General features: G+C 46.3%; 2 protein-coding genes across 2 annotated transcripts; one reads left to right on the top strand and one right to left on the bottom strand.

The window, feature by feature from the left end:
• Nucleotides 1–15086: 15086 nt before the first annotated feature.
• Nucleotides 15087–23192, top strand: TMEM97 (transmembrane protein 97). The gene is made up of 3 exons (XM_080826410.1): nt 15087–15313; nt 20407–20551; nt 21371–23192. Exons 1-3 carry the CDS (start codon nt 15185–15187, stop codon nt 21628–21630), a joined length of 534 nt encoding a protein of 177 aa, XP_080682536.1. The 5' UTR covers nt 15087–15184; the 3' UTR covers nt 21631–23192.
• On the bottom strand, nt 23121–26851 carry IFT20 (intraflagellar transport 20). Its single transcript, XM_080826411.1, is given in 6 exon segments — nt 23121–23240; nt 24239–24342; nt 24883–24968; nt 26346–26474; nt 26636–26671; nt 26674–26851. Coding segments are annotated over 6 exon segments (477 nt in total). The 5' UTR covers nt 26714–26851; the 3' UTR covers nt 23121–23158.
• Nucleotides 26852–27720: the final 869 nt, after the last annotated feature.

Below are 27720 nucleotides of genomic sequence, written 5' to 3'. Positions count from 1 at the left end.
TGCTCATTATATCACATGCCCTCCTAATGTCCATCACCCAGTTACCCTATCCCTCCACCTCCCTCCCCTCCAGCAACCCACTAGGAATTTTTTTTTTTTTAAGATTTTATTTATTTGGCAGAGAGAGAGAGAGCTCAAGCAGGGGGAGTGGCAGGCAGAGGGAGAGGGAGAAGCAGGCTCCCTGCTGAGCAAGGACCCATATTGGGGACTCAATCCCAGCACCCTGGGATCATGACCTCAGCCAAAGGCTGGTGCTTAACTAACTGAGCCACCCAGGTGTCCCTGTTTCGAGAACTTAACATTTTTTTGTTAGGTCGCCCAGTTTTGTTGGTGTATAGTTATTTTCCCTACATTTTAAAGTAACTTTATTAGTAAATGAACAATGTCCAGAATCTTGGAAAGAAGTGGTAAATTGCTGTTGGTAGAACTTTTAACAAGTAGACTTTTTTTGCTAAGAGGTCAGCTTCTATGTTAGGTAGCCGACTTCAGAGGTCTGCAATCCAGTGGTCAGTTTCCTCATGTGTCAGGGAAATACTCATCAAAGATCTCTAGGGCGCCTGGGTGGCTCAGTGGGCTAAGCCTCTGCCTTCGGCTCAGGTCATGATCTGAGGTCCTGGGATCAAGCCCCGCATCAGGCTCTCTGCTCAGCAGGGAGCCTGCTTTCCCCTCTCTCTTCTGCCTGCCTCTCTGCCTACTTGTGATCTCGCTCTGTCAAATAAATAAATAAAATCTTTTTTTAAAAAAACAGATCTCTAAAGAAAGATGGGTTTATTTTATTTACTTATTTTTTTAATGTATTCATGAGAGACAGAGAGAGAGGCAGAGGCAGAGGGAGAAGCAGGCTCCCCTGCAGAGCAGGGAACCCAATGGGGGACTCAATCCCAGGACCCCAGGATCATGACCTGAGCCAAAGGCAGACGCTTAATGGACTGAGCCACCCAGGCACCCTATTTTAACTTTTATTTGGATAATAACACTGGTTTTCAGAGCTCATCATCCTCATAGCCAACTTCATCCAGTTCTTAATTGCAGCAGCTATCATGGTTTTTAAGAATGAATAGCTTTAGAGTCTTTGAGAATCCTTATCCTTGAGAAAAAAAATCTTGTACAGACAATATTGTGGGATCCTTTTAAAAATGATATTGGTTGTATGTGTATATGTGTGTGTGTGTTAGTATTACATTCACATGGTACAACCTACAAAAGGACAGTGAAAAGGGAATCATTCTCCCTAAGTCAAACCACTGTTTCCAGTTTCTGTGGATCATTCCAGAGATGCTCTGCATAATCAAGCTTATGTATTTTTATAGAATGATATCATAATCTGTACACTCTCTTGCCTCTTGCCTTTTTCCATGTGATATACGTAGAGATTGTTCCACATGAACACACACAGAGCTGATGCTTTTAATTTGAGCCACTTTTTTATTACAAAAGTAAATAATGAATAACTTGAACTAATTACCCCTTATCCATGTTTTTATCCTTTGTCATGACATTGTTTTCCATGAGGACAAATAATTCAGGGTAGAACCAACTTACCTAGTTTTAGTACCCATCCTTTAAATTATTTTTTATTTCATTAACAGATTTTCTTTAAAAATATTCAAGCCACTTTTTTTTTTTAAACTAACCATTTTCCATCTCCCTAAACACATTTGTTATATAAACTCTCACTTGACAATTTCAGATGTGGCCCTTTCTACTCATTTCTGTACCGTTTTTCATTCCATTATGTTTGCCAAAATTCAAGGGCCTTAAAAATTAACATGACTTCACACACATCATCACGCATATGGCAAATAAAGGCCAAGGGAATGACCATATCTTTATTACCCATGTTCTCAGCTCACTATCAAGAATCAGGTGAAGCTGGGTTTTGCAACCGGTTGTGTTCGTATGTCTTTCTAAGTACAGCAAAGATATTTTTATTTCTGGAAATATAGATGATTTGATATTCTAAAAAAACAAGCTCTATTAAACACCCAGGAATTCTTGATGAAATATAACAGTAAGTAACCAAGCTTACAGAAAGAGGGGAATCTTTAAGGACCAAAACGAAAGAACATTGGAGCCATTGGTTCCCTAAGGCCATCTGCCAACTGGTAAAAAATATAACAGCTAACACTAAAGCTAATATTTATCAACTGATTATAATATGCCAGGCCCTGCTGTTAAGTACCACACAAATATTAACTATACAACATCTCCATAATGTGGGTACTATTATTAGCCCCATCTTTCAGAGGAAGAAACGAAACACATGAGAACCTTGGCTAGAAACACTACATGGGAGACAGGAGATACAATCGTGAGCAAGATAGGGAATTAAAATTTAAATTCCCCCATATAGCTGAAATATTCAAAGAGCTATTCCTTCAGTGAAAGGACAAAAGCAAAGTCCAGCCCGCCACAAGGAAATGTGTCTGTTACAACCTTAGCTCTTGGTGGGAAAGAAGCATTCCACGAGAATACTAAACCACAAGTTTCCCCATATGAATCATTTAGAGTTCAGATTTATGCTATCATCGAAGCCTCAGAAATGCAAATCAAAATATGAAAGTGGCTCTCAGTTAATAGTGCCCTGGGGTGCCTGGCAAAAGCAAACATAGGTGCTGTTTTGGGGATGGATCCTTAACTGAAACCTCCAAAGGATTCTAGTAGCTAAAACACACCCAAATATGAGCTCACAACCCAAAGTAACAAAACGTAAGGAAATAAGCCACTATACATGAGAGACCATTAAAAACTAAGTACTAAAGATACCAGAAGTACTGGATGCAGAATACAAAATGATTTTGCTCTAAAATATTTAGAGAAGGGACGCCTGGGTGGCTCAGTCATTAAGCGTCTGCCTTCGGCTCAGGTCATCATCCCTGGGTCCTGGGGTCAAGCCCCACACTGGGCTCCCTCCTCAATGCGAAGCCAGTTTCTCCGTCTCCCACACCCCCTGCTTGTATTCCCTCTCTTGATGTCTCTGTCAAATACATAAAATCTTTTTTTTTTAAATATTTAGAGAAATGAAGGTATGATGTACTTTTAAAAAGTGGGGTTGTGGGCACCTGGGTGGCTCAGTAGGTTGAGCCTCTGCCTTCTGCTCAGGTCATGATCTCAGGGTCCTGGGATGGAGCCCCGCATCGGGCTCTCTGCTCAGCGGGGAGCCTGCTTCCCCCTCTCTCTCTATGCCTACCTGCCTCTTTGCCTACTTGTGATCTCTGTCAAATAAATAAATAAATAAATTTTTTTTTAAAAAAGTGGGGTTGGGACGCCTGGGTGGCTCAGTTGGTTAAGCGGCTGCCTTCGGCTCAGGTCATGATCCCAGCGTCCTGGGATCGAGTCCCACATCGGGCTCCTTGCTCCGCAGGGAGCCTGCTTCTCCCTCTGCCACTCTGTCTGCCTGTGCTCGCTCGCTCGCTCTCTCTCTCTCTCTGAATAAAATCTTTTAAAAAAAAAAAGTGGGGTTGCAGGGGCACTGGGTGGCTCAGTCAGTGAAGCATCTGACTCTTGATTTCAGCTCAGGTAATGATCTCAGGGTTATGAGATTGAGCCCTACACTGGGGCTCTGCACTGGGTGTGGAGGCTGCTTAAGATCCTCTCTGGGGGTGCCTGGGTGGCTCAGTGGGTTAAAGCATCTGTCTTCAGCTCAGGTCATGATCCCAGGGTCCTGGGATCAAACCCCACATCGGGCTCTCTGCTCAGCAGGGAGCCTGCATCCCCCTCTCTCTCTCTGCTTGCTTCTCTGCTTCCTCGTGGTATCTGTCAAATAAATAAAATCTTAAAAAAAAAAAAACACCTAAAACCTGTAAAAGATTACTGAGAATACATTACCTAGTGTACAGCAGAAACACAAATATGCACAGGAAATAATAAAAGACGTTAAGAGACTTGAGGGATAGAGTGAAAAAGATTGAATCTATATAAAATGGGAGTTCCAAAGATAACACAAGAGAAGCAAAACTAAATAACAGCTGAAATTTTTCTAGATCTCATCATAGTAGGGAATCATTGGATTTAGGGAGCACACAGATCGTGAGAAGGACACTGTTCTAGGGGGACTGCAGGATGACAAAGCGGTCTTACATGTGACAAAGAAAAATTGCCTAAAAAGAAAAACATTGAGAACTTGACTTCTCAACAGCAACAAGTAAAGCTAGAAGATAACAGAATGATACAAAGTTTTGAGAGGAAATAAATGTTCACCTAAAATTATAAACTGTCATTTAGTGCAAAGACTTAAAGATATTTTCAGAACACAGATTCCGTTTACTATGAATAGATCACCACCAAAGGATGTACTTCAAGAAGAAAAAGAATAACTAAGCAGATCTCCAATGCAAGAACGGTGAACAAAGAATCCGGTGAACATGTAGGAAAACTATAAACGAATGCAGGTTGCGTAGAGGAATAATAACGTCTAGTTGGGAAGGGGATAAAATCAGACCAGGATTCTCTGAACTGGAATACACATACCTGCGGAAAGAAATGAAGACTCTGGGAGGGGCAGAGGCACATCTATTTTTAAATCAGCTTCAGGGGGCGCCTGGGTGGCTCTGGGTTAAAGCCTCCGCCTTCAGCTCAGGTCATGGTCCCAGGGTCCTGGGATTGAGCCCCGCATCGGGCTCTCTGCTCAGCAGTGAACCTGCTTCCCTTCCTCCCCTCTCTCTGCCTGCCTCTCTGCCTACTTGTGATCTCTGTCAAATAAATAAAATCTTTTAAATAAATAAATCAGCTTCAGTATGTTCCTGCCATAGTTCTCCAGAGTGTCTTCCACCTCCCCCTTCACAATCACCATTCTCCTGCTTCACAAAAAAAAGACAGACTTCTTTCACCGTAATTATTACTGTGGCGCAATGGCCCTATGTGTAAAAAGCCTGGTTGTTAAGTAGAAGAGACAATATGAAACAGTTTCTGTTTATAAAGCCCTCACCCTTCATCTCACTGCTGTCAAATAATACGTCAATCCTGAAAGATAACCTCTTGGAAGTAAAGAGAGCATTAGTAAGAAATATTGAGACTGGCAGAATTTGACTTCACTCAGGCAACAAATTCATACCACAGCTCTGTCTTAAGATTCAGAAGTGAGAGGGTTTTTTTTTGTTTTGTTTTGTTTTGTTTTTATGGCAACATGTATAAAATGAAGCCAGACTTTTTCTAACAGAAATTAAATCTATTTTGACTGCTTGGTTTGCCAATAAGGACTTTCCAATCAGTTCATATGGTAGTCATTTTTTCCATAATTAGAATTAGCTAGAATCTGCAGCTACCAAGTGCTGACAAAAATAGGCAAAAGATTAAAAAATTATCAAAAAATATTGTACAAGTGTTGGCAAGAATGTGAGGAATTGGAACCCTTGTGCATGGCTGATGGGAGTGTAAAATGGCATAGCTGTGATGGAAAAGTGTGGTGGTGGTTCCTAAAGTCAGAATTATTTTTTGATCCAGCGATCCCATTTCTGGGTATATACATTAAAGAACTGAAAGCAGGGACTTAAACAGATATTTGAACACCAGTGTTCATAGCACTAATTCACAATAGGCCAAAGGTGGGAAGAGCCCAAATGCCCATTCATGGATGAATGGATAAAATGTCATACATACACAAACACACACATACATATGTACACACACATACATACATACCATGGAATATTATTCAGGCTTTAAAAGGAAGGAAACGCTGATACCTGATACATGGATGAGACTAGAGCACATTATGCTACATGAAATAAACCAGACACAAAGGAAATATTGTATAATTCTTCTCATATGAGGTATCTAGAATAGTCACATTCACAGACGGTAGTATAGTGGTCCCAGGGAGAAGGAGGAGGGAGGGAGTGGGTGGGGAATGGAGAGCTAACATTTCATAGGTATGGAACCTCAGTTTCAAATGATGAAAAAGTTCTAGAGATGGATAGTGGTGCTGGCTGCATAACAATGTGAAAATGCCACTGAACTGTACAGCGGTGCTGTCCCAGAAATAGAAAGATGTTTAATTATTGTCTCTTTTCTAAGTCAGAAAATCATTTTAAGAATATAAAATAGGGGCGCCTGGGTGGCTCAGTGGGTTAAGCCGCTGCCTTCAGCTCAGGTCATGATCTCAGGGTCCTGGGATCGAGTCCCACATCGGGCTCTCTGCTCAGCAGGGAGCCTGCTTCCCTCTCTCCCTTTCTCTCTGCCTGCCTCTCTATCTACTCTGATCTCTCTCTGTCAAATAAATAAATAAAATCTTTAAAAAAAAAAAGAATATAAAATAAATCAATTATAAATTTGAGGGTTCACTTTTTTTTTTTTAAAGATTTTATTTATTTATTTGACAGACAGAGATTACAAGTAGGCAGAGAGGCAGGCAGAGAGAGAGAGAGGAGGAAGCAGGCTACCAGCTAAGCAGAGAGCCCGATGTGGGGCTCGATACCAGGATCTGGGATCATGACCTGAGCTGAAGGCAGAGGCTGTAACCCACTGAGCCACCCAGGCGCCCCGAGGGTTCACTTCTGGACTCTCAGTTCTATTTTACAGATCTAGATATCAGTCTTGATTTTTGTAGCTTTACAGTAAGTTTTGAAGTCAGGAAGTGTGGGTCCTCCAATTCTATTCTTTTTCAAGACTATTTTGGCTCTTCTGAGCTCCTTGCATTTCCATATGAATTATAGAATCAGCCTATTAATTTCTGCAGAGGCCAGCTGAGATTTTGATAAGGATTGCACTGAACCTGTAGATCAGTTTGGGGAATTGGTCACATTAACCATATTAAATCTTTTTTTTAAGATTTTATTTATTTATTTGACAGACAGAGATGACAAGTAGGCAGAGAGGCAGGCAGAGAGAGAGAGGAAGCAGGCTCCCTGCTAAGCAGAGAGCCCGATGTGGGGTTCGATCCCAGGACCCTGGGATCATGACCTGAGCCGAAGGCCGAGGCTTTAACCCACTGAGCCACCCAGGTGCCCCCATATTAAATCTTCTAATCCATGAACATGGGATGTCCATCCATTTATTAAGCTGTTCTTTCAGCTCCTTCAAGTTCTTGTAATTTTCCGTGTATGAGTCTTGTACTTCCTTTGTTAAATTTATTTCCAAGTAGTTATTTTTGATGGAATTTTAATTTCATTTTCAGATTACTCATTACTAATATATAAAGATACAATTGATTTTTGTATATTGATACTTATCCCAAACTGGCTGAACTCATTGATAAGTTCTAATAATTATTTTATGTATTCCCCTTACAATTTTATAGTAAAGTCTAACATTCTCTGGAAAAACACTATAATCCAAAAATTTTATATAAAGATTTTCTGACTTCTCCCACCCCCGGAGGGTAAAACAAAATAATGAAAAGTTTCTAGTTATGTCCAAAAAAAAAAAAAAAATGATGATGCCATTTAATTTAATAAGTAAAAAAAAAAATTTTTTTTTAAATAGCCTCCACACCCAGCATGGAGCCCAGCACAGGGCTTGAATTCTGAAATCAATCAACTCTGAAATCAAGACCCGAGCTGAGATCAAAAGTCAAACAAACACCTAACACTGAGCCACCCACATATCCCAAAGAAATCTTTTTTTGTTTTTTTTTTTTAGATTTTATTTGAGAGAGAGACAGACAAAGAGCATGAGTGGAGTGAGGGACAGAGGGAGAAGCAGACTCCCTGCTGAGCAGGGAGCCTGATGCAGGGCTCGATCCTGGAACCCCAGGATCATGACCTGAGCTGAAGGCAGATGCTTAATCAACTGAACCATCCGGGTGCCACGTTTTTTTTGTTTTTTGTTTTGTTTTTTTTCATTTTAGGGGGGCAGTCAGGCATCACTCTATCCTGCCAAGAACTTTATTTTCAAAGATGTCAAACCTATTCAAAAGTAGAAACAGTACAGTTGACCCTTGAACAACATAGGTTTGAGCTGTGTAGGGCCACTTATATGTAGATTACAGTACAATATTATTAATGTATGTTCCTTAGGATTTTCTTAACATTTTCTTTTCTCTAGCTTACTTTATTATAAGAATATAGTATATAATACATATAACATAAAATATGTTATCCGTAAGGCTTTCAGTCAAAAGCACCTTATTAAGTTTTGGGGAGTCAAAAGTTATACAGATTTCCCACTGCCTGGGGGAGTCAGCACTCCTAACTCCACCTTGTTCACAGGTCAACTGTATAATGAAAACCAAATACCCTTCACCTAGATTCACCTGTTTTAAACATTTGCCACATTTGCTTTATTAGTCTATACATATATATGTGTATGTGTCTATTTATGTATACAAATATATGTACTTTTTAAAATTTTTGCTGAAACACTGTGAAACTAATGAAATCCCTAATGTGTCCCCCCAAAAACAAGAGCATTATCCTAAATAATTGTAATTCTATCAGACCTAAGAAATTTGACGATTGGTATTTTACCTAATATCCAGGACATATCCAATTTCTCTAATTCCCCTCAAAATTTTATTTATAGCTGGGTTCCCCCCACTCCCACTACCAATTCAGGATCTAGCCCAGGATCATGTCTTGCATTTGGTTGTCATGTCTTTTTAGCATCCTCTAATAGGCGAGGCTTTCTGCCTTTTCTTTCATGGCATTTGGCATTTATGAAGGTACAAAGCCAACTGTCATGTAGAATGTCCTACAAAGATTTGGGTTTTTCTGATTGTTTCCTCATGATTAGATTCAGGTTAAACAATTCTGGAAAGACTATTACAAAGCTGATGTGGTATACTTCCCATTCCATCAAATCAGGAGGCACAAACGTTTGTCCCATCTTGGGTGACACTAAAGTTTGATCATTTGATCAGGTTGTGGTTGCCAGATCCCTCCATTGTAAAAGTACCCTTTCCTTTTGTAATTAATAAGTAATCGATGGAAAGGTACTTAGAGACCACATCTTACTCCTCAACCAACTCACCCAGGGCCATCTACTGATGATCTTTGCTTCAATTATTTATTATGTTAGTGTTTGGGAAATCGTGCTTTCCTAATTTTCCCATTCGTTCTACACTTGACTTTACTTTAGACCATAAACAGATCCAGCCATATAGTGAAGGACTCGTCAAAATTTCTCTGGGTATATAAACCTACCTTCCATGAAGGTTCTGAAACTGCCCCTAAAGGAAGCTGTGGCAAACACTGTTCATGGACCACTGAAATCTCTCCTTCCCTGGCACAAGACTAGACTACATTCCCAAGCTCCTGGTGGCAATATGTGGGCACATCTAAATTCTCTCCAATGGAATGTCATTGGAAGGGATGTGTGCCACTTCCAGGTCTAGGCCTTAAGATGATGGAAGGCAGCTATGCTAACCACAATACCACCAACGCAAGATGATGCATATACTCCCTCCATGCTTTCTTTCTACTTACTAACTAGAACCCATGGCCACCTGGCCTTGACCATGAAGATGACAATGCCTTAGAGCAGGAATCAATAAACTACAACCACCACAGGTCAAATCAGGCCCAGTGCCTGTTTTTGTAAATAAAGTTTTATTGGAACATGGCCACATTTGCTCATATACATATTTTCTTTTTTTTTTTTTTTAAGATTTTATTTATTTACTTGACAGATATCACAAGCAGGCAGAGTGGCAGGCAGAGAGAGGGAAGGAAGCAGGCTCCCCGCTGAGCAGAGAGCCCGATGCAGGGCTCGATCCCAGGACCCTGGGATCATGACCTGAGCCGAAGGCAGAGGCTTCAACCCACTGAGCCACCCAGGCACCCCTAAGATTTTATTACTTGACAGACGGAAACCACAAGTACACAGAGAGGCAGGCAGAGAGAGAGGAGGAAGCAGGCTCCCTGCTGAGCAGAGAGTCCAATGTGGGGCTCGATCCCAGGACCCTGGGATCATGACCTGAGCCGAAGGCAGAGGCTTTAATCCACTGAGCCACCCAGGGGCCCCTCATATACATATTTTCAATAGTTGCTTTCACATAACAAATGGCATGGCCCACAAAGCCTAAAATATTTATTGTCTGGCCATTTACAGTAAAAGTTTGCCAATCCGGGGCGCCTGGGTGGCTTGGTGGGTTAAGCCCCTGCCTTCAACTCAGGTCACGGTCTCAGGGTCCTGGGATCGAGCCCCGCATCGGGCTCTCTGCTCAGCAGGGAGCCTGCTTCCCTTCCTCTCTCTCTGCCTGCCTCTCTGCCTACTTGTGATCTCTCCCTCTCTGTCAAATAAATAAATAAAATCTTTAAAAAAAAAAAAAGTTTGCCAATCCCTGCTCTAGTATACAGTAGGCACTTGATAAATGAGAAATGTTAACTTTCCCATTCAGTTTCCCTTTAAATTCCCTTAAATTTCCCTTAAATTCCACCACCAAATGTACTTGAAACACATCTATCTTGGGGAAAAAAGCCTGACCCTAATACCTCCAGCTCTTTCCTTTTTTAACTGTAGGCTTCCGGAAATTCCAGGATCTTACTCCCAACCCTCTCCCACACATCAGTCCACCTTGCACTTTAGGGCCAGGTAAATCTTCCTAAAACAGGATTGTCATCCCAATCTGCCTTGCTCAAGATCTCCCACTGTCTCTTGTCCTGACATCAAACCTAACGGGCTCTTAGCCTTCCAGACCCAGTAATCTGACTCTTCTTCCCCAAATCAAACTTAGCTCCACTCCTACCTTACAGCCAGAGCTGGGGCAGGGTAACGGGATGAGAGAGATATTCCCCAAGGCACCAAACTTAGGTGGGTACCAAAAACTCACTTATCAGAATTAATAATATCTTAATGCAATTTTTTAAAAAAATCAAAATTAATGCATAAACATCTATGAACAACAAAATACCCAAATTTTAAACAAAGTCTTTGAAAATTAACCTCCAGCTGCTCTGCCCCTCGGTCTAAGTTCACGGGTTCTTGGACATGAAAAGGAGGTAATCACTCAAAACAGCTGGCCAGATGCCTCCTGTCTTCAGGAAACCCACAGATCTCAAGAGACTTCATTCTGAATCTACCCCTCCCACAGCCCCCTTGCTATACCTCCAGCACCTACAGAATCTTAGCTTTTGTTAATGAACGTTCAATGTTTTGGCCACCTGCTGATCCTACAGCAGCTTTCTAGGTCTTTGCATTTTCCATTAGCAGGTGGCAGTCTCCTCATGACAGAGGAGCCTTTCATATACAGCTCACTCGACAATGACTCCAGCTTTGTGTTAGTATACAGTCTAGCAGGAAAGGGGTGCGGAGACCCAGATCAGTGTGGCTCAGAGTGAGAGGAACAGAGAGCACTGCCGAGGCTGAAGCCAGCAGTACCCCCAAACAGAAACCAGCAGGGGAGGAGGGCTTTGTGCCTTCAGATATGCAGGGATGGGGGGCTGATGCAAGAAGTGTGGGCACATTCTAAGGAGAGAAAAAAGTGAAAGAAAGCAGAGGAAAAAACTCTACAGTTGCTGCCAAACAGGAAAGCAGCATGTCCCTCCTCTGAGCCCCTCTCAGCTGGGGTTCCGTTTCCAGTTACCACTGGGCCAAAGGGGGTTGTCTCATCACAATACAAATAATTTTCAAAAGGTGCTAAACATTGCCTCATCTGACTCAGAAAGACAAAGAAACTGCTCAGAGCCCCCCCCCCCGTAAGGACCTATTTAGCCAGAGCGACTCCATCTTGGTTAAAAGCCATTTTGTTGTTTGTGCAGTAAAACTTAAACTGACCCTGTCCCCCTCCCCCCAGAGAAACTTACTTAGAAGCAAGTCTGGAAAACCAGTAAAATATGGTCAGTTAGTTCCTAATAGCAGAGCCCAGAATACAAGGCCAGGTCAGCCAGTTCTTGCTAACAGAGCCCAGAATACAAGGATGAGTTGGGCCAGGTGGAGACATCCAATCAGTAAGAAACACACAGACTTTTTCCCTAACCAGCAAAGAATGTAAACCCCGCCGTTTGGGCGCCAACCTTGAGCACCAATTCTGACCAGAGTAATAGGTTAGTTCAAACAGCTACTATAGGGTAAATTGTAATTCAATTGGCCACCTATGTGTGACCTAACATGACTACAATCTCATTGGCCACCTATGTGTGGCCAGACTTTTGCTCTATAAAAGGTAGTCTGTAAGATGGGGAGGGGTTGCTCTCTTCGGAGGCGGCCAGGGCCGGTCAGTCTGACTTCTAATGCTTAGCATAGAATAGAGCTTTGCATAACTTTCACCTTGTCTCAGTCTCGTTCCCCTGACCAATCAATCTAACTTCTAATACTTATCATAAAATAAAGCTTTAAATAACTTTCACTTTGTCTCAGTCTCGTTTCGTTTAATAACGGACCTAACACCCCCACTTTTTTAAAGTCAGTCTTTCACTTAGCCCTTGCTTGGGGGGGCGGGGCTTTGTGATTGAGCCCCCCGCCCCGTCCTCCCACCTCCCTCCTCCCCAGGGCCATTTGCCTTCTACCACTTATCTGACCTCAACTGTGCAGTTTCCCCACCAAAGGAATTTCAAACATAAGGCAACAGCTGCAGAGAGATTTTGGGGGGATATTAAAGCCTTGCAGGGAAAGTGCTTGGCCTTGAAAGTCTTTATCTACAGATAACAAACTCGGCCGGGTGCGAGGTTTGCTGAAGAACTGTCACATTAGCAGCTGTCCACTTACACATTCCCCAGGCAAATCCCAGCTTCAGTTCCCCACATGCCCTCCCCCGCCCCCCAGCAAGCAGTTCTAATCAACACTCAGGAGGGGCTGCCTTGTCCTGAAAACCACTGCTGGGGGGGATAACCAGGGCACCCTGCTGCCAGGACCGACAGGAGTAGGCTGTGTGCCGCCCACCTGCACCCGACAGCCCTGGGCCGCCAGAACTCTGTGTTCTGGCCTTGTTCGGCCACCAGTGCCCTTGATCCCTTGCACACCACACCTGAAGGAAGCTTCACCTCCTTCCCCTGCTGTGCTCTCCTTCCACCTGGCTCTGTCCTGCTGTCCTCCCTAGTGAACTGCCCCCTCCTCTCCAGAGCCCAAAGCCCTCCCCACCCTCAGCCTTTACCTGCTGCAGGAACAGACACCTGGCTCCCTGCCCTCCCAGGTCTCGGGCTTCCCCACGGCCCTTGCCAGCGGAGGCCCACTCCCCCACTCCACAGCACACCATTTCCCCTCCAATCTCTGAGGTTTAAGCCATGCCCCAGCCCATGCCCACCCTGTCCTGGTTACTCCCCCTTACTTTACCTTGGCAACAAGCTCACAGCCTTCTCTCCACCCAGCTGCTACCACCATCGAAGGAGGTCTTCACCATCCATCAATCCCACACCCTGGCTCTCTGTCCCTTGACCCCATCTCCAAACACCTCCTCCTCCTCTCCATTTCAGCCATACCTTCCCCTACACAGAATCTCTTGACAACAGGAATTCTGACCTTGTGACATTGCGCCCCCTTGCCCTAACCTCCCCGCCTTCCACCCCACTCATCCAGTGACTCTCACCACACCAATACTGTGTCCTCGGCCTCACGTCCATTCCTTTTTCCATGCTTTCCCAGGCAGCCAGCCCCCCTGGCTCCCCGAGGCCTCTTCCCTATCCAGCCTGAAGCACACACTCTGTCTCTTCAACTGCCCTCTCACCCAATGTGCCAAAATCACCACTGTCTTTCTGAACCCCAACCCTGGATAAGTCAACAGCCTTTTTTGCTGAGCAGACCCCACAGTGGAGAAAAGCACAAAACCTAGATCAGGCCTCCGGATCAATGGCCACCCACCTCAGCGGGGCCCTCTACACTGCCACCAGTGTCTCTGTCCCAATCCCCAGGGGCCCACCCTGGGGCACAGAACTCCTCTCACCTAACCTTAATCCTTCCATTCTCTCCAGCTCCTTGGAGGCCTTGAGCCACATTTCCTGCTCCATTCCTCCTATATGGACAACCTCTCCCCATCACCCAGAAACTTCAAACAGCATCGAAACAAGTCCAAGTGTTCTAGTCTCTTCCTCTGAGAAATAAGTAAGTAAGCCGTCTCTGGACACATCTCCCTCAAGCTACTGCCCCATCTCTCTCCTCTCCTCCTAACCAGAGGTCTACACTCCCTGCCCTGTTGTCAGCTGGGCCGCCACTTCCACCACACAAGTGCTCTCACAGGGCCACTGAGGGGGACATTCAGTGTTGTTCTGACACAACTAACCTCCCCCACCGCACCCCCCCCACACGCCCGTTTCTGTGACATCACACTCCTGTGTGCACCTGTCTCAGCCCCCTTCTCACACCACTCCTGAGGCTGGGGCTCCTCCAAGACCTCTTAGGGGCCCTCTGCTCTCAACACCTCGACTCCCATCGACCGCTCTACCACACAGATCGACATCTCCAGACACGTTTATCCAACTGCCTCCTACACTTCTTCACTCAGAGGCTGCAGATGTTCATGGGCAACACAGCCATAAACAGATTACTTTCTCTTCAACTCCTTCTCCTGTCTACTCCTCAGTGAATGGCTGGGCCCAGCACAGAGTTAAAGATAAATATTTGCTGAGTGAATAAATCTTCCCTCGTTCTTCACAGCCAGTCACCAAGACCTGTCTATCCTCTTACTATAACCCTGTGCTTCTTGCTTAGTTGAGGCTGGCTGCCTCCTAGGCAACGTTTCGAAAGGCCCCGGGGCCCCCTCGATTCCGGCAGGACAGGGATCTTGCCGGCGTGCCCTGACCCGTGAACGGCAAACCACCGTGCGGATCACAACGCACCGTGCGGCCCGCCCTGGTCTGCGGCACCTCCGCTGCACCGGGAGCTCACCTCCACCAGCGCCCGTGGCCCGGCCCACGGGAGCCGCTCAGTCAGCATTATAGGTTTGCAGTCAGTGAGCGGAGTACCGAGCGAAACGGACCACAGCGCGCCCGGGAGTCGGCCGCTAGACGTCCGGCCGGCGCCAGGCCCCAGCGCGCCAGCTCAGCCCGCACGCCGCGCGCCCGCCAGCCCGCCCACGCGGCGGGCGAGGGGCCCCGCCCCCGTCCCACGCGGCGCCCCCGGAGGCCAATAGAAATGGTCTGCGGGGCACCGCCTCGACACGCTATACACGGACGAGCCAATGGGCGCGCTCTGCGGCGAGAGCCTCTCCCGCCGCGGCTTCGCAGCCAGCCAATGGGAGTGGCTGGCGTAGCCCTCAAGGGGGCGGAGCGGGCGGCGGGGGCGCGGAGTCCTGGGACGCTGTGCGGGCGGGGGCCCACTTCCCACGTCGGCGGTACAGGCGAGCGCGCTCTCGGCTCCTGCCCCGCGTAACCAACGGATGATGGGGGCTCTGGGCGCCCGGCGCGGCCTGGAGTGGCTACTGGGCCTCTACTTCCTCTCCCACGTCCCCATCACTCTGCTTCTGGACCTGCAGGTGGTGCTGCCGCGCGAACTCTACCCGGTGGAGGTGAGGGCGACAGTTAGTCCTGTCCGCCGGTCTTCGAGGTTGGGGCCCCTGCGCGCGCTATAGTTGTACGCTGGCGTCCCCAAGACCTCCCCTCCTCCGCCGGAGCCCCCCCGCACCCCGGGTTCTGCCCCCCCTTTCCCTCCCGCCCTCTTAGGTCCTTCCACTGCCCCTGCCCCTTCTTATCGGTCAACTCGACGTCTTGCTTGGGGTTTTCCTTGCCCCAGACCCTTACCCCAAGCTGCTTTGTGCAGACATTTTGATCCTTTTGAAGACACTTCTTTTCTTCCCTGGGTCTGTAAGGCCCGCAACCCCACCTCTGGTCAGTGGTATTTGAGGGAAGTAGCCTGGGTGAAACCAGTGTCTCAATCACGTGCTGGATCTGTGTGTTCTTTGAAAGAGCTCTAAAATACCGTCTAATCCCAAAGAGATAGTCCAAGTAGAATTAGACCCGTAGAAAGGGCATGCACAGATCATTCCTTCAGGATCAGGATCCACAACTTCAAAAGCTCCTAAGTAAATTAAGGACACCTTTTCAAATCAGCCCTTGTCATTAGGTTCCAGTAAGAACGATCACCTGAGTAGAAATCAAGGCGAAAAGCCCCATTCTCTGGTTGTTGAGTATTCTTTACCCCAAACATTGCTCTGATACTTGTCATTCCTTCAGGGCAACCGTTTATTTTCTCTGGCCTTTTTTATGTCTGGACCCTGTAAACCTTCCATGAAATTCGTGTCCTCAGTTCTGTGCTTCTCCAGATTGTCTGCAGAACTGTGAGCAAGACTGACTCATCTACCTAAGCATTAGATTTTGCCTCTCTATGTCTTTAGATGTTTTTTCTCTGTAGAGCAGGGGTTCTTAACTATAAGTCCAGAAACCCCTTATGGAGTATGCAAATTGTGCCTTGTATTTTTCTGGGAGGAGAGTCTATAGCTTCCATTAACTTTTCTAGGCATCTGACCTTCCCAGAAAGGCCACTGCTCAACAGTGTACCCCACTCCATAGTCCTTTTGTTTGCTTCTAGATCCCAAGTGTAACAGGGAAGACTTCTGACCTACCTTTTCTTGAGAAAACTATAGGAATTGTTTGGCAAGAACATTGAACTGCAGTCTGAGGACCTGGTTCTTTCAAGAGCTGCCTCGGTATCTTGGGCAAGTCCAGGCTGGGTGAGCTTGTAAGCTAGCCATACGGGGGGTGTGAGTTTCCTGTTGCCGCTGTAACAAAATACCAGAAACACTGGGCTTTGAAACAACTTACTGGCTCACTGTTTTGGAGTTCAGGAGTTCAAAACGCATCTTGTTGGGCTAGTTCCTTTGCAGGTCCTACCGGAGAATCTGTGCCTTGCCTCTTCCAGGTTGTGGTGGCTGCCAGTGTTCCCTGGCTTGTGGACATACTACTTCAATCTCTGCTTCTGTCATCGCTTTGCTGCCTTTTCTATAATTCGGGCTCCCTCTGCCCTGCATTTATAAGGAAGCTTACGATTACATTCAGAGACAACCAGCTGGCCCACATAGCTAGCCTCCCCATCTCAGGACCCTTAACTTAGTCACATCTACAGAGTTTCTTGCCGCAAAAGGTTAGGTGCAGAGATTCCAGGGGATTAGGACGGGGATATCTTTGGGGGCTGTCATTCTGCCTGCCGCACAGTTGCACTCTCAGAAGGCCGCCACAGCTGTGAACCAGCTGTTAGTTGCCTGGAAGAAAGGAGAACCTCGTGTGTGGTTTGCAGAGCCTGTGTGGCCAGCAAAGCTCGGGCAGGCTGCCTGCTCAGTCTTTGATGTGAATCCCTTTAGGACTAGGCACTTCTGTTCCGCCAGGTATTCCTGACTTAACAGCTGGGACTTTCTTTATCTTTTCTGAATGTGCCGTTCCCCCCCGTCCTTGCTCCCCACTCACTGAATACAATAAAAATGCATGGAGTGTCATAAAGACCCCAATTAAGCTTATATATTTGATTTGGTAAAGTTTTCTCACCTTTATAATATTGACTTACTGGAAAAGGTCATGGACCATCGCAAGCAGGATCTGGCCAAATTGTGTGTGTGTGTCTCTCTGTCTGTCTGATGCCATTTGAAGGTGTTAGCAACACAGGGGCATCCTATTTTGAAAAGGCTGTGTCTCTTTTCACTCTTGTTGCTTTGGAGTAGAGTTTGAAGGTTTTGTTGGTTCTTTATGGGGAAATAATAAAATCCTTGAGTTATTCTCAGGTTCTCTTTGAAAAAATGCCAAATCTTAACATCTGTCGTGTTTTTCTTCCCTACATCGAAGGAATTTTCCCCTAGAACTAGAAAGTTTGCAGAGCTCCCATAATGGTTGGGCTAAAATTTGCCAATTAAATACCTTCCTTGGTTTGAACAGATCAACAATTGGACAAACTCTTACTATGAAACAGTAAGGATTTCGTTTGACTTAGAACTTGGAGAAGATGGGGAAGCATTTTGTAGTATCATTTGCAGCTGGGGAGCATTGCTTCTGCTAAAATAGGAAAGACAGGGAGCACCTGGGTGGCTCAGTCGGTTAGGCTTCAGCCTTCAGCTCCGGTCATGATCCAGGGTCCTGGGATCGAGCCCCTCAATGAGAAGCCTGCTTCTCCCTCTCCCGCTGTGTTCTCCCTCTCTGTCAAATAAATAAAATCTTCAAAAAAAATTTTAAAAAGGTGAGCGTCTATGTGTGAAATCAGTCTGTGCTCTTGTTCTTCTTTTTAAGAGAGAGAGAGAGAGAGCATGATTGAGGAGGGGCAAAGGCAGAGGGAGAGAATCTTAAGCAGGCTCCACACCCAGCAAGGAGCCCAGAATGGGGCTTGATCTCATGACCCTGAGATCCTGACCCGAGCGGAAATCAAGAGTAGGACGCTTAACAACTGAGCCACCCAGGCACCCTCATGCCCTCATTCTAAGGTAGAGAAGTACCTTTGCAACTCATGGTTTAGAAATCCTTGTGCAAAGGCCGGTGAAAAGTTTAATGGGTAAGAGTGGTAAGTTGAGTCAAATGTGAGTCAAGTATAAACCTTTGTTTGGGTCTTAGCTAATAGGAATAATTCTTACTAACAACAGTTGCATGCTGAGATTTTAATAGGATTAAACTTGAATTTCTCTGAATATGGGGTAATTACATTTAATTACGTAATGGTAACATTTACTGTGTGCTTGCCATTGTTCTAAGGACCATGTACATTAAGTCCTTTCATCTTACCAGTACTAAGTACTATAATTGGGAAACAAATTCCGTGAGATTAAGCGCTTTGCCCAGAGCCAGGAATTGGGCCCCCATGTCCCATGCTCTTCACTCGGCCAAGGACCTATGAGTTGCCTTCCATCTGCCCTTGTCCAGGCCTTGGTCTGGCATCATGTGGCTATTATGTGACTGTGGGCAGGTGCTTGGGTCCTAATTGATTTACTTCCAGAGCTGGCTGATTAGATTATTTTAAGTTTTGCTAATCTCATCTTGCAGCCCTTAGAAATCACCAGGCTGTATAGAACAGTCTGGATTTAGGAAATAGGTTGATCTGAGAGGTTGTATACAAATTGAATAGAAAATGAAATTCAAACAAATCAGAGAATGCCTTGTAAATCTTACGGTAAATCTTCAGAGCAGGTCATTCCCTCAAATATTTTTTTTTTAAGAAAATCTAGAAAGCAGGGCGCCTGCATCTGCCTTCGGCTCAGGTCATGATCCCAGGGTCCCGGGATCAAGCCCCGCCTCCAAGCACAGCAGAAAGCCTGCTTCTCTCTCTCCCACTCCCGCTGCTTGTGTTCCCTGTCTTGCTGTCAAATAAATAAATAAAATCTTAAAAAAAAAAAAAAAGAAAAGAAAATCTAGAAAGCAAAAAAGGACCTTAAATATTTGGTCCAAGTTGCTTGTTCTACTGATGAGGAAACAGAGCCCAGGAGAGGTGCAGGGACTTAAACTTTATGAGTATTTTCTACCCCATTACCACCCTGAGAAGTGCCTAGAAGGAAGCCAAGGGTATTGCTGTAGATTTTGATTTCAAATCAAGTACGAATTCGGTATCACTTGGTAGATAAACTGGTCGTTGAGCCACAGCCTTTCTGAAAGTAAGATCAGGCTAACAAAATGTTTGTTTCTGGATATTTGCTTAAAGGCTACTTTCAGCAGTGAGGCCTTTATTTCACAATAGTGAGCCTTTATCTTTTGATTAAAAATTAACAGGAAAAACATCTTTGGATTTTCCATTACAGGCTGAATTCTGACACTGGAAGTTGCCTTGATTTATCATGAGATCAAGAAATGTTTTTGGTTTTGGAGGCTGGTGTGTCAAGACAGGGTGTAAAATGCGACAGACCTTCAGTAGTCTGTGTGCTGTGGGGAGCCCTGGGCTTCGGGCCCTTACAAAGGGCACAAAAGGGGCAACCTCAAACCTTCCTGCTTCCTTCCTCTGCTGGCAGCCGTGTCTTCACGGATGCACAGTTTCTGATTTAACAGTATGGTTAGCGGGGTGGGCGACAATCTGGAACCCAGACTGCTAACCGTCAGGCGGTGACACAGCCTAGAAGCTCTGTAGCTTGTGATTTGGGCAGTGTGTTCTACAAATACCCTCCTGGTTTCCTAAAAGAACACTCTTCAGAACTAGAGTAGTTAAGAATGATGAGGAGCTTGATATTTAGGGATTAAATTGTCTAAAATTGCATCTTCATAGAGGTTAAATTGATCTCCCTTCTTCCATCCCCGCCACCCCCCCAACCCACCCCCAAAAGGCAAACTCGGTTCATTTCTGTGTTTGAGGTGGTCTGGGTCCCGGAGCCGGGTGTGCGGCCGCTCCTGTTCCAGGCTGGATGGTAGGATGCTTTCCACAGCTGTCCTTGACCAAGAAGGAGACTGTTGACAGCCTTTGTGTGCTCATTCCACCTACTGTGTGCCGGCTGCCGTTGCTCATGACAGTGGGCAACACAGCGGGCTGTGTGTTGTCACGGAGTCGTGAACAGATGCTGGGTAGCCCAGAGGGCGTGGAAGAACTGAGAGAAGCTTCTCGGAGGAGCTAGTGAGCTGTTTGGAAGTGACAACCTGGGCTGCAGTGGGACAGAGCTGCGGCCTATCCCGCCAGGTGGCTGTACTCACGGTGACCTTTCTCTTTCCTCAGCTGACAAACCTGCTGAAGTGGTACACGAAGGAGTTCAAAGACCCTCTGCTTCAGGCACCCCCAGCGTGGTTTAAGTCCTTCCTGTTTTGCGAACTTGTGTTCCAGCTGCCTTTCTTTCCCATAGCAGCGTACGCCTTCTTGAGAGGTCAGTAACTAGTGGGGAAATCCCACTTTTGATTTTGAAATGAGGTCCCAGAAATCTTTTGGGGAAGTGTCTTGGAGAAGGGGAGCAGTCCCTGTGAGGGTGACCTCAGGTGGGGTGGGGATGGCAGGAGAGGTCGCATAAAAGGACATTACTTGGGGTGCAGGCCTGTGCCTGTGCTTAGCTGGGAAACTCTCCTGCACCAGGGGCTTCTTGCAGATTGAAATCGTTCCTTTTTATTGTTTTGGGGGGTTGTTCGTTTGTTTTTACCCCTGCAGAATTTTCCTTTCATCATTGGCTTTTATGTTTCTGACTTGGATAGCACCCCACTGGCTTTTACGCAGTAGCATCATCCCGGATCTTCCTTTATTCTTAGTGTTCCCCTGGGACTAACACTTTTATAAAGACAGGGGCCGAATTCACGTACATAGTAACTAAGCTCATATACCCTTTTTCCCACTGGAGCCCCCCAACTCTGTGTCTTGGCAGAAGCTGTTGGTCTTCTCACCTATATGTAATTCCTTAACAGATGCTGTTGGCAGGCCCCGCCCCCAGCCTCCTGTCAACTGTTAATGGCCATTTTACTGCCAGAGTTGTTCTGAATCCAACTCCAACCCCTGCCCTTGGTTCTCTGGCGGTCCCTGTGCTAGAGCCCCAGCTCCGGGCACTAGGCGGCATCAGAGCACCCCCAGTCCTCAATTCGTTTGCACTGGGAGGGGAGGATTCAGCTGGAGGGAGCAAGCAGGCATGGAGAAAAACGGGGGGGTCCCCCCTAGGGTCACAAGCAGACCTAATGCTTCTTTCCCCCACTCCCCACTTCAGGAGGCCGCAGGTGGATCCGCACCCCTGCAATCATCTATTCAGTTCACACCATGACAACGCTGATTCCAATCCTCTCCACGTTTCTATTTGATGATTTCTCCAAAGCCAGTGGTTTCAAAGGACAAGGACCTAAGACTTTCCACGAAAGACTTACCCTCGTCTCTGTCTATGCCCCCTACTTTCTCATCCCTCTTATGCTTCTGCTTTTTATGTTGCGGAGCCCCTACTACAAGTACGAGGAGAAAAGGAAGAAAAAATGATAGCAGTAATGACTGGCCCCGGGGGGAGAAGCCCACAGCGCAGTTTTCCTGTTGGACCCGGTATGAGGAAAACTGCTCAGAACCCATGTCTCCAGTAGCATTTGAAACACACCAGCAACACACAAAGAGCAAGACTCTGGCAGGAGCCACATCAGAACCTCGCCTTCTGAGGACACTGGCGCCAGCAGACCAGTCAGCTGAGCACAGACAGAAGGGTGTGGGCTGACTTATAGGGAAGCAGTGCCAAATATCTCCCCGTGGCCCCGAGTTCCACTGTGAGCAGGACCAGACCAGATCCCAGATAAACTTCCAAGAAATGTGGTCTGCTTGGCATGTTCATGAGTCCCCTGACCCACAGTGCACATGTGATTAAACCCTTGACTCCTGATTCTTTGCAGCATATCCTTTATCAGCAAAATGAAGAGTGGGATTTCTGGGGTCATTTTTAAGTTTGAAATTATGCCTTCTTAATATGCATTAAAAACTATCATGGCTTTTTTTTTTTTTTCTCCCCTCCACCCTTGGTTGGGGGAAAGTTTCTGCAAGAGGCCTAAACTCGGTTTTACTCAAGGGTCAGCTCTGGCCTGACTTTCAGAAATGGATTAAGCTTGAAGGTGTTTTGTTTCTGTATTAAACAGATCATCCCAGAAAACTTTTTTTTTAAATCTCCTGATTCCTTCTTTCCAAACCTTAATCTTCTATGTTTTTACAGACTACGTGAAATTAAGTCCCTTCCCTCTGAGGTCTGGTGCCTCACACCTGATGTGGAGTGTGCTTCCTGTTGGATAACTGCACATTTCCTGAGAGTTTCGTCATCCTTCCTGGCTTGTTCTCTGAGTAAAGGGGCAGCAAGGCATGACATGTCCATTGTGTAAATGCTGGCTTGCTTCATTGGGTTCCTTGCTTTCTCTAAATCATACTCAAGGTCAACTCAAAACACACACACATACCTGTGAACACACATGGGAAATGAGAACTGGTCCTGTCTGGTTCCCTCTTTTTGTCTGTTTTGCTCACAGGCCATGCTGGTCTGCTTGTTGGGAGTATCATCTGACTCATGTGTCTGGTCCAAATAAAGACACCTGCTGACTACTGCCTGATTTGTTTCATGGCCGAGGGAGGGGTGCAAGAGTCCAGGGTTCTCTCAAGGTGTTAAATGTACACTTCAGGGGCACCAGGAAAAGAGGGAGATCAAAGAATTTGAAAACAATAATTTATTGCTCTTCCTTTCCAAAGCTTTGTGAAATTACAAAAAAAAAAAACAAAAACCGAGTTTACAGACTGCTCAGGTCAGGTTAAGAATGCCAAGAGGTGAGAGCCTGGACCACCGTGGCCATGGGTGTTCGCCAGCAGCTGCGCACGGACATCTGTGACAAGCTCCCTGATTTGTTTACTGCCTTCAGAGATGCTGCGTTCCTTACACACCATCTCTCAGGACATACGTGGGCCATTAGTCAAGTCACTGGAACAGTACAGAGGTTTTTTTGGGGTTTGGTTTTGTTTTTTGCCCTCCTATAAAATTTTCAGTTCATTTCTGAAAAATAAATTGGTCAATAAATTCATTTTGTTCTGCTTCTACTTTACACAGAGCTTCATATTCAACCCGATACCTGAAAAACAAAATTGTTAGAAGCCCTAAAAATGGATGAAATAAACCATGCATTTAATTCTTCTAGAGAAGAATATAAATGATTTAAAGGATGCCAAGAAATGGTGTGAGTACACAATGTAGAAGTTAGGATAAGAAAGAACAAAGAGTGGGGTGCCTGGGTGGCTCAGTGGGTTAAGCCTCTGCCTTTGGCTCAGGTCATGATCTCAGGGTCCTGGGATCCAGCCCTGAGTCGGGCTCTTCTCAGCAGAGAGCCTGCTTTCCCCTCTCTCTCTGCCTGCTTGTGATCTCTCTCTCTCTGTCAAATAAATAAATCTTTAAAAAAAAGAACAAAGAGGCAAAGCCCAGCCTAGGGTGTTTTCCTTTAGAACCGGCCAACTCTGGACACTTGCTACCTGGGCTTTCAAGCTCTCAATATTAGAGGTGGTTTTGTATTAAGAAATTTTCTTGGAGCACCTGGGTGGCTCAGTAAAGCATCTGCCTTCAGCTTAGGTCATGATCCCAGGGTCCTGGGATCGAGGCCCCCATCAGGCTCCCTGCTCGGCAGGGAACCTGCTTCCTCCTCTCCCACTCCCCCTGCTTGTGTTCCCTCTCTCACCGTGTCTCTCTCTCTCTCAAAATCTTAAAAAAAATTTTTTTTCTTCCTTTCAGCAAATGTAATTTTATTTTTTTAAAGATTTTATTTATTTGACAGACACATAGCGAGAGGGGGAACACAAGCAGGGGGAGGGAGAAGCAGACTCCCCGATGAGCAGGGAGCCCATTGCGGGGCTCAATCCCAGGACCCCGGAGTCATGACCTGAGCTGAAGGCAGATGCTTTACTGAGCCACCCAGGTGCCCCTGTAATTTTATTTTTTAAATCTTCAAATTGGGATGACAAGTGAGACACTATCCCTGGGAGAACAATGATGAAGAAGAAGGATAACAGGTGACCATTCGAGAAGGAAAAATAGAATTGCAATTAAGTAAAGAACTTGCTTTACATCGTAACTTCTTACCTTTCAAGCTGCATTTTCTTTTCCGCTATTAGTGCTTGGAGTTGCTGCTGTTGGGCTTCTCTCTGTTTTGCTATTGATTTGAGCAAGTTCCGAGCACCAATGGCCTAGAAAAACAGTATCACCGAAGAAGGTCATGGCTTCTTTAAAACTGTCTTCAGCATTAAGTCCTCAGCCAAGGAAGGGCCACTGGGGCTATCTCAGTGTCCAGCTGGCAAGACAGTTGAGCCTCAGAGCCTCAGAAATGAGGAGAAGGACTACCAGCATGACCCCGAGTGCCTGACGACACCCAGACAGCAGCTTCGGGGCAGGTCTACGAGCATCCCCGACTCTGGCACACAGGTGGTCAGCAGCCCATTTGATGTGCCATTTAGCCTGGGGTCATTTGACAAGTCCTTGACCCCCTGCATGCCCACATTGCTTCACTTATAAAATGAGCATAAAACCACCTATCTCGGTGATGTGACGGTTAAAGGAAAGAATGACAAAATGTACTGGCATGTAAGAGTTCAACAGAAGGTTAACTGTGCTCGTTACTAAAATCCTGTTTTAAATAAAGAAAAGCCCACACCCCCCTCCCCAAGAAAAAGTCAAGATGGCAGAGGAAGAGTGAATGGGCCAAGATTTAGAAGACATGCTGACCTTACCTTCATCTTCTCATTTTCTGCTTCTTTTGCAAGCTGGTCAACAAGCTCAATTAAACCGCCAACTATTTTCTGAAACTGGCCAATTTCTTTCAGGGAAAGAATAGAAAAAAAGATTTTATTTTCTCTGCGTCCCCACTCCCTCAGTGTTCCCTTGTGGCAAGAGGGCATGGCTAACTGCCCCTTCTAAATTGTGTCAAAACAATTTGGTGCCTGGGGACGCCTGGGTGGCTCAGTTGGTTAAGCGGCTGCCTTCGGCTCAGGTCATGATCCCAGCGTCCTGGGATCGAGTCCCACATTGGGCTCCTTGCTCAGCGGGGAGCCTGCTTCTCCCTCTGCCTCTGCCTGCCACTCTGTCTGCCTGTGCTCGCTCGCTCTCTCTCTCTAACAAATAAATAAATTAAAAAAATAAATAAAAAAATAAAAAAAACAACAATTCGGTGCCTGCTGACCTGAAGTCTTCCACCCTTAGTCTAAACCAGGAGAAGGGTGGCCAGGTGCCCAGAGCTGGACGAGGGCACACTGGACTGTGAGTCCCAAGTGAGCCAGCCAGTGACTATTAACATTAGGTATGAGAACCCTGCTGGGCCCATCCTCCGTGCACTCTCTCCTGCTTTCCCAGGAGTGACAGGAAGCACAAAGGGCCACGTTCATGGAAGGACTGACTCAGGACATGAACAGCCTCCTGACTAGCCTCCTGACTAGCCCCAGATAAGGAACTAGATGTCAGTTAATGGTGGTTAGTGGGGCAGGGCCTTGCCAACCTTGACCAGAGCTAATACAGAGCTCGAAGCATTTAAGGGCCTCACCTCCCATTTGCTTCTTTCAGTGTCCTTGGGTGTGGTGGGATCTCGTTCTACAGAGGAGTGAACTAGGCCCCAGGGAGGAAGGACAGCATGCAGTGAGAAGACTGGCCACAGAGCCCATGCTGCCTTTCACCAGCCAAGCCCTCTACAGACTAAAGAGAGCCCAGAAAGCTCAGAAATCCCTGCTCTTCAGCAACAACCACAGAAATCCCTGCTTTAGTGAGAGCTGCTCTGTATTCACAGCACTGGGCTTGCTTGCCTGCTAGGACTGGCTAGGGCAGGTATCCTGGATAACTAAAAAATGACCTCAGTGAGTCTGTTGAACTATCAAGAAATCAAATCGTAAGTACATAACTCTTTCCTACCCTCAAGCCCTAGTTCTGCTCCAAGGTTTCTGAGTACAAAAAAAAATCAAGGATGGGATAGCCTCTCTCCATTCCACCATTTGTCTTGATCGGTGCTCTGTGTCTGACTACATTCGAGCATTAGAGAGCAGGGAGACAAGGTGGCTGGTACGTGGGAATTCAAAAGGCCAGACACAACTTCCAGGGAGCCTCTAGGCCCGTTCTGAGGGACGACAGCCGCACGGGGTGTGGGGGCGGAGCACAGTTGGCACAGCTCAAAGCTGAGTGGCACCATGTCTCCCCAAATGACACTCACTGTCCACAAAGTCCTTGCATTCTTCCTTGAGCTCTATGGTCTGCTGGGTAACCTCAGGGTCCAACACTCGCAGCTTGTTCAGCTCGTCAAAGTGCAGCCCAGCTTCCCCCAGGATGTCCTTGGCCATAGCTGTGAAGAAAGCAGCCTCAGTCCCCGATCACTTCCCAGCCACCCAAGGAAATGCCCACTTCCAGCCCAGCCCCACTCCTGCCCCCACACACCAGTGCCAAAACCCCAGACGCTCCTCCAACGGCTCCCCTTCCCTCTGCCTCCACCTCTCTGAGCCTCACCTGTTTCCCTTCCGGCTTCCCTAGAGAAGCTCTGCTCTGCTCTGAAGGGGTGCTAGTGGCAGCCAGGAGGTGTGTCATAGGAGCAAGGGTCAGGAAAGAATAAAGTCCAGTTGCTTGTCACGGGCATCGTTCGTTCAACACACATTTCTTGAGTGCCTACTACATGCCAACACTGCTAGATGCGGGGGGTACAAGGATGAGGGCGACATGGTGCCCGCCCTGGAGGAGCACATAGTTTAGCTGGAGGAAGACAGACATGGAAACTGAGAAAGTATACTGTGTTAAGTGCTTTTACAGAAATATCACGCAAGTGTTGCAGGAGAACAGAGCAGTTAACAGGGTGAGGGAGTAACATTCGAACTAAGTTGTGAGAAGCCGTAAGTATATTTGTCCCCAATTATGTACCCACAAGGACATGAAAAAGTTCTTCCAGCACAGCCCTAGCATAACACCAAAAGCAAGTAAAAGAGGACATCTGCATGACTTAAAACTGAGAGTTAAAATATAAGCCGGGAATAAAGATATTACCCACAATGTCTGCCACAGACATGCTGGCCTGAACTTAGACCAAAGTTGGTTCCATCTCTTTCTAGCAGAAAACACAAAAAGGAATGAAGCATCAGCAAGAACGTGCCAAGTGAGGAGGCTAGGGAAAGGCTTCCCAGGCGGAGAAAACAGCACGGACAAGAGTGTGAAGTCACTGAAACAGCCAGAAGACCTCGAAGGTGAAAGGACCAAGAACGGAGCTGCAAAGGTCAGCTGGGGCCAGATCAGTACGACCCTGTGTGTCCAACTCAGGAGTCTGGGTTTCTTTTTGCAGGCAAGAGAATCAGTAGAGAGATCTTTTCCCTTCCCAGGCCACCCTGCATTCCTGGTCCAAAGGATGCCTCAATTCTGAGAAGGACACACTGAAAAATCACTGTTGTTCTGGCAAACACATGTGCGCGCGCACACACACACACAAATTAAAAAAAACACACCCTGTCCAATAGGGAAGCAATGCTACTTAGGTCTGGCCGTTGGCTGCCATAACAATTCCCAAACCCCAGGTGTACCAAAGGCTCTGCCACCACCTGGCCCTGCAC

Source organism: Martes martes (genome assembly GCF_963455335.1).
Source record: "Martes martes genome assembly, chromosome: 16".
NCBI classification, from domain to species: domain Eukaryota; kingdom Metazoa; phylum Chordata; class Mammalia; order Carnivora; family Mustelidae; genus Martes; species Martes martes.
Note: the sequence above shows the minus strand (reverse complement) of the source record. Positions and strands in the feature narration are given on the sequence as shown.

What these genes read in the sequence shown, in the direction of transcription:
- TMEM97 (XM_080826410.1), top strand. Translation starts at nt 15,185, where the DNA reads ATGATGGGGGCTCTGGGCGCCCGGCGCGGCCTGGAGTGGCTACTGGGC. An exon ending in GCGAACTCTACCCGGTGGAG is followed by an intron (nt 15,314 to 20,406) that starts GTGAGGGCGACA and finishes CTCTTTCCTCAG; the next exon opens with CTGACAAACCTGCTGAAGTG. An exon ending in AGCGTACGCCTTCTTGAGAG is followed by an intron (nt 20,552 to 21,370) that starts GTCAGTAACTAG and finishes TCCCCACTTCAG; the next exon opens with GAGGCCGCAGGTGGATCCGC.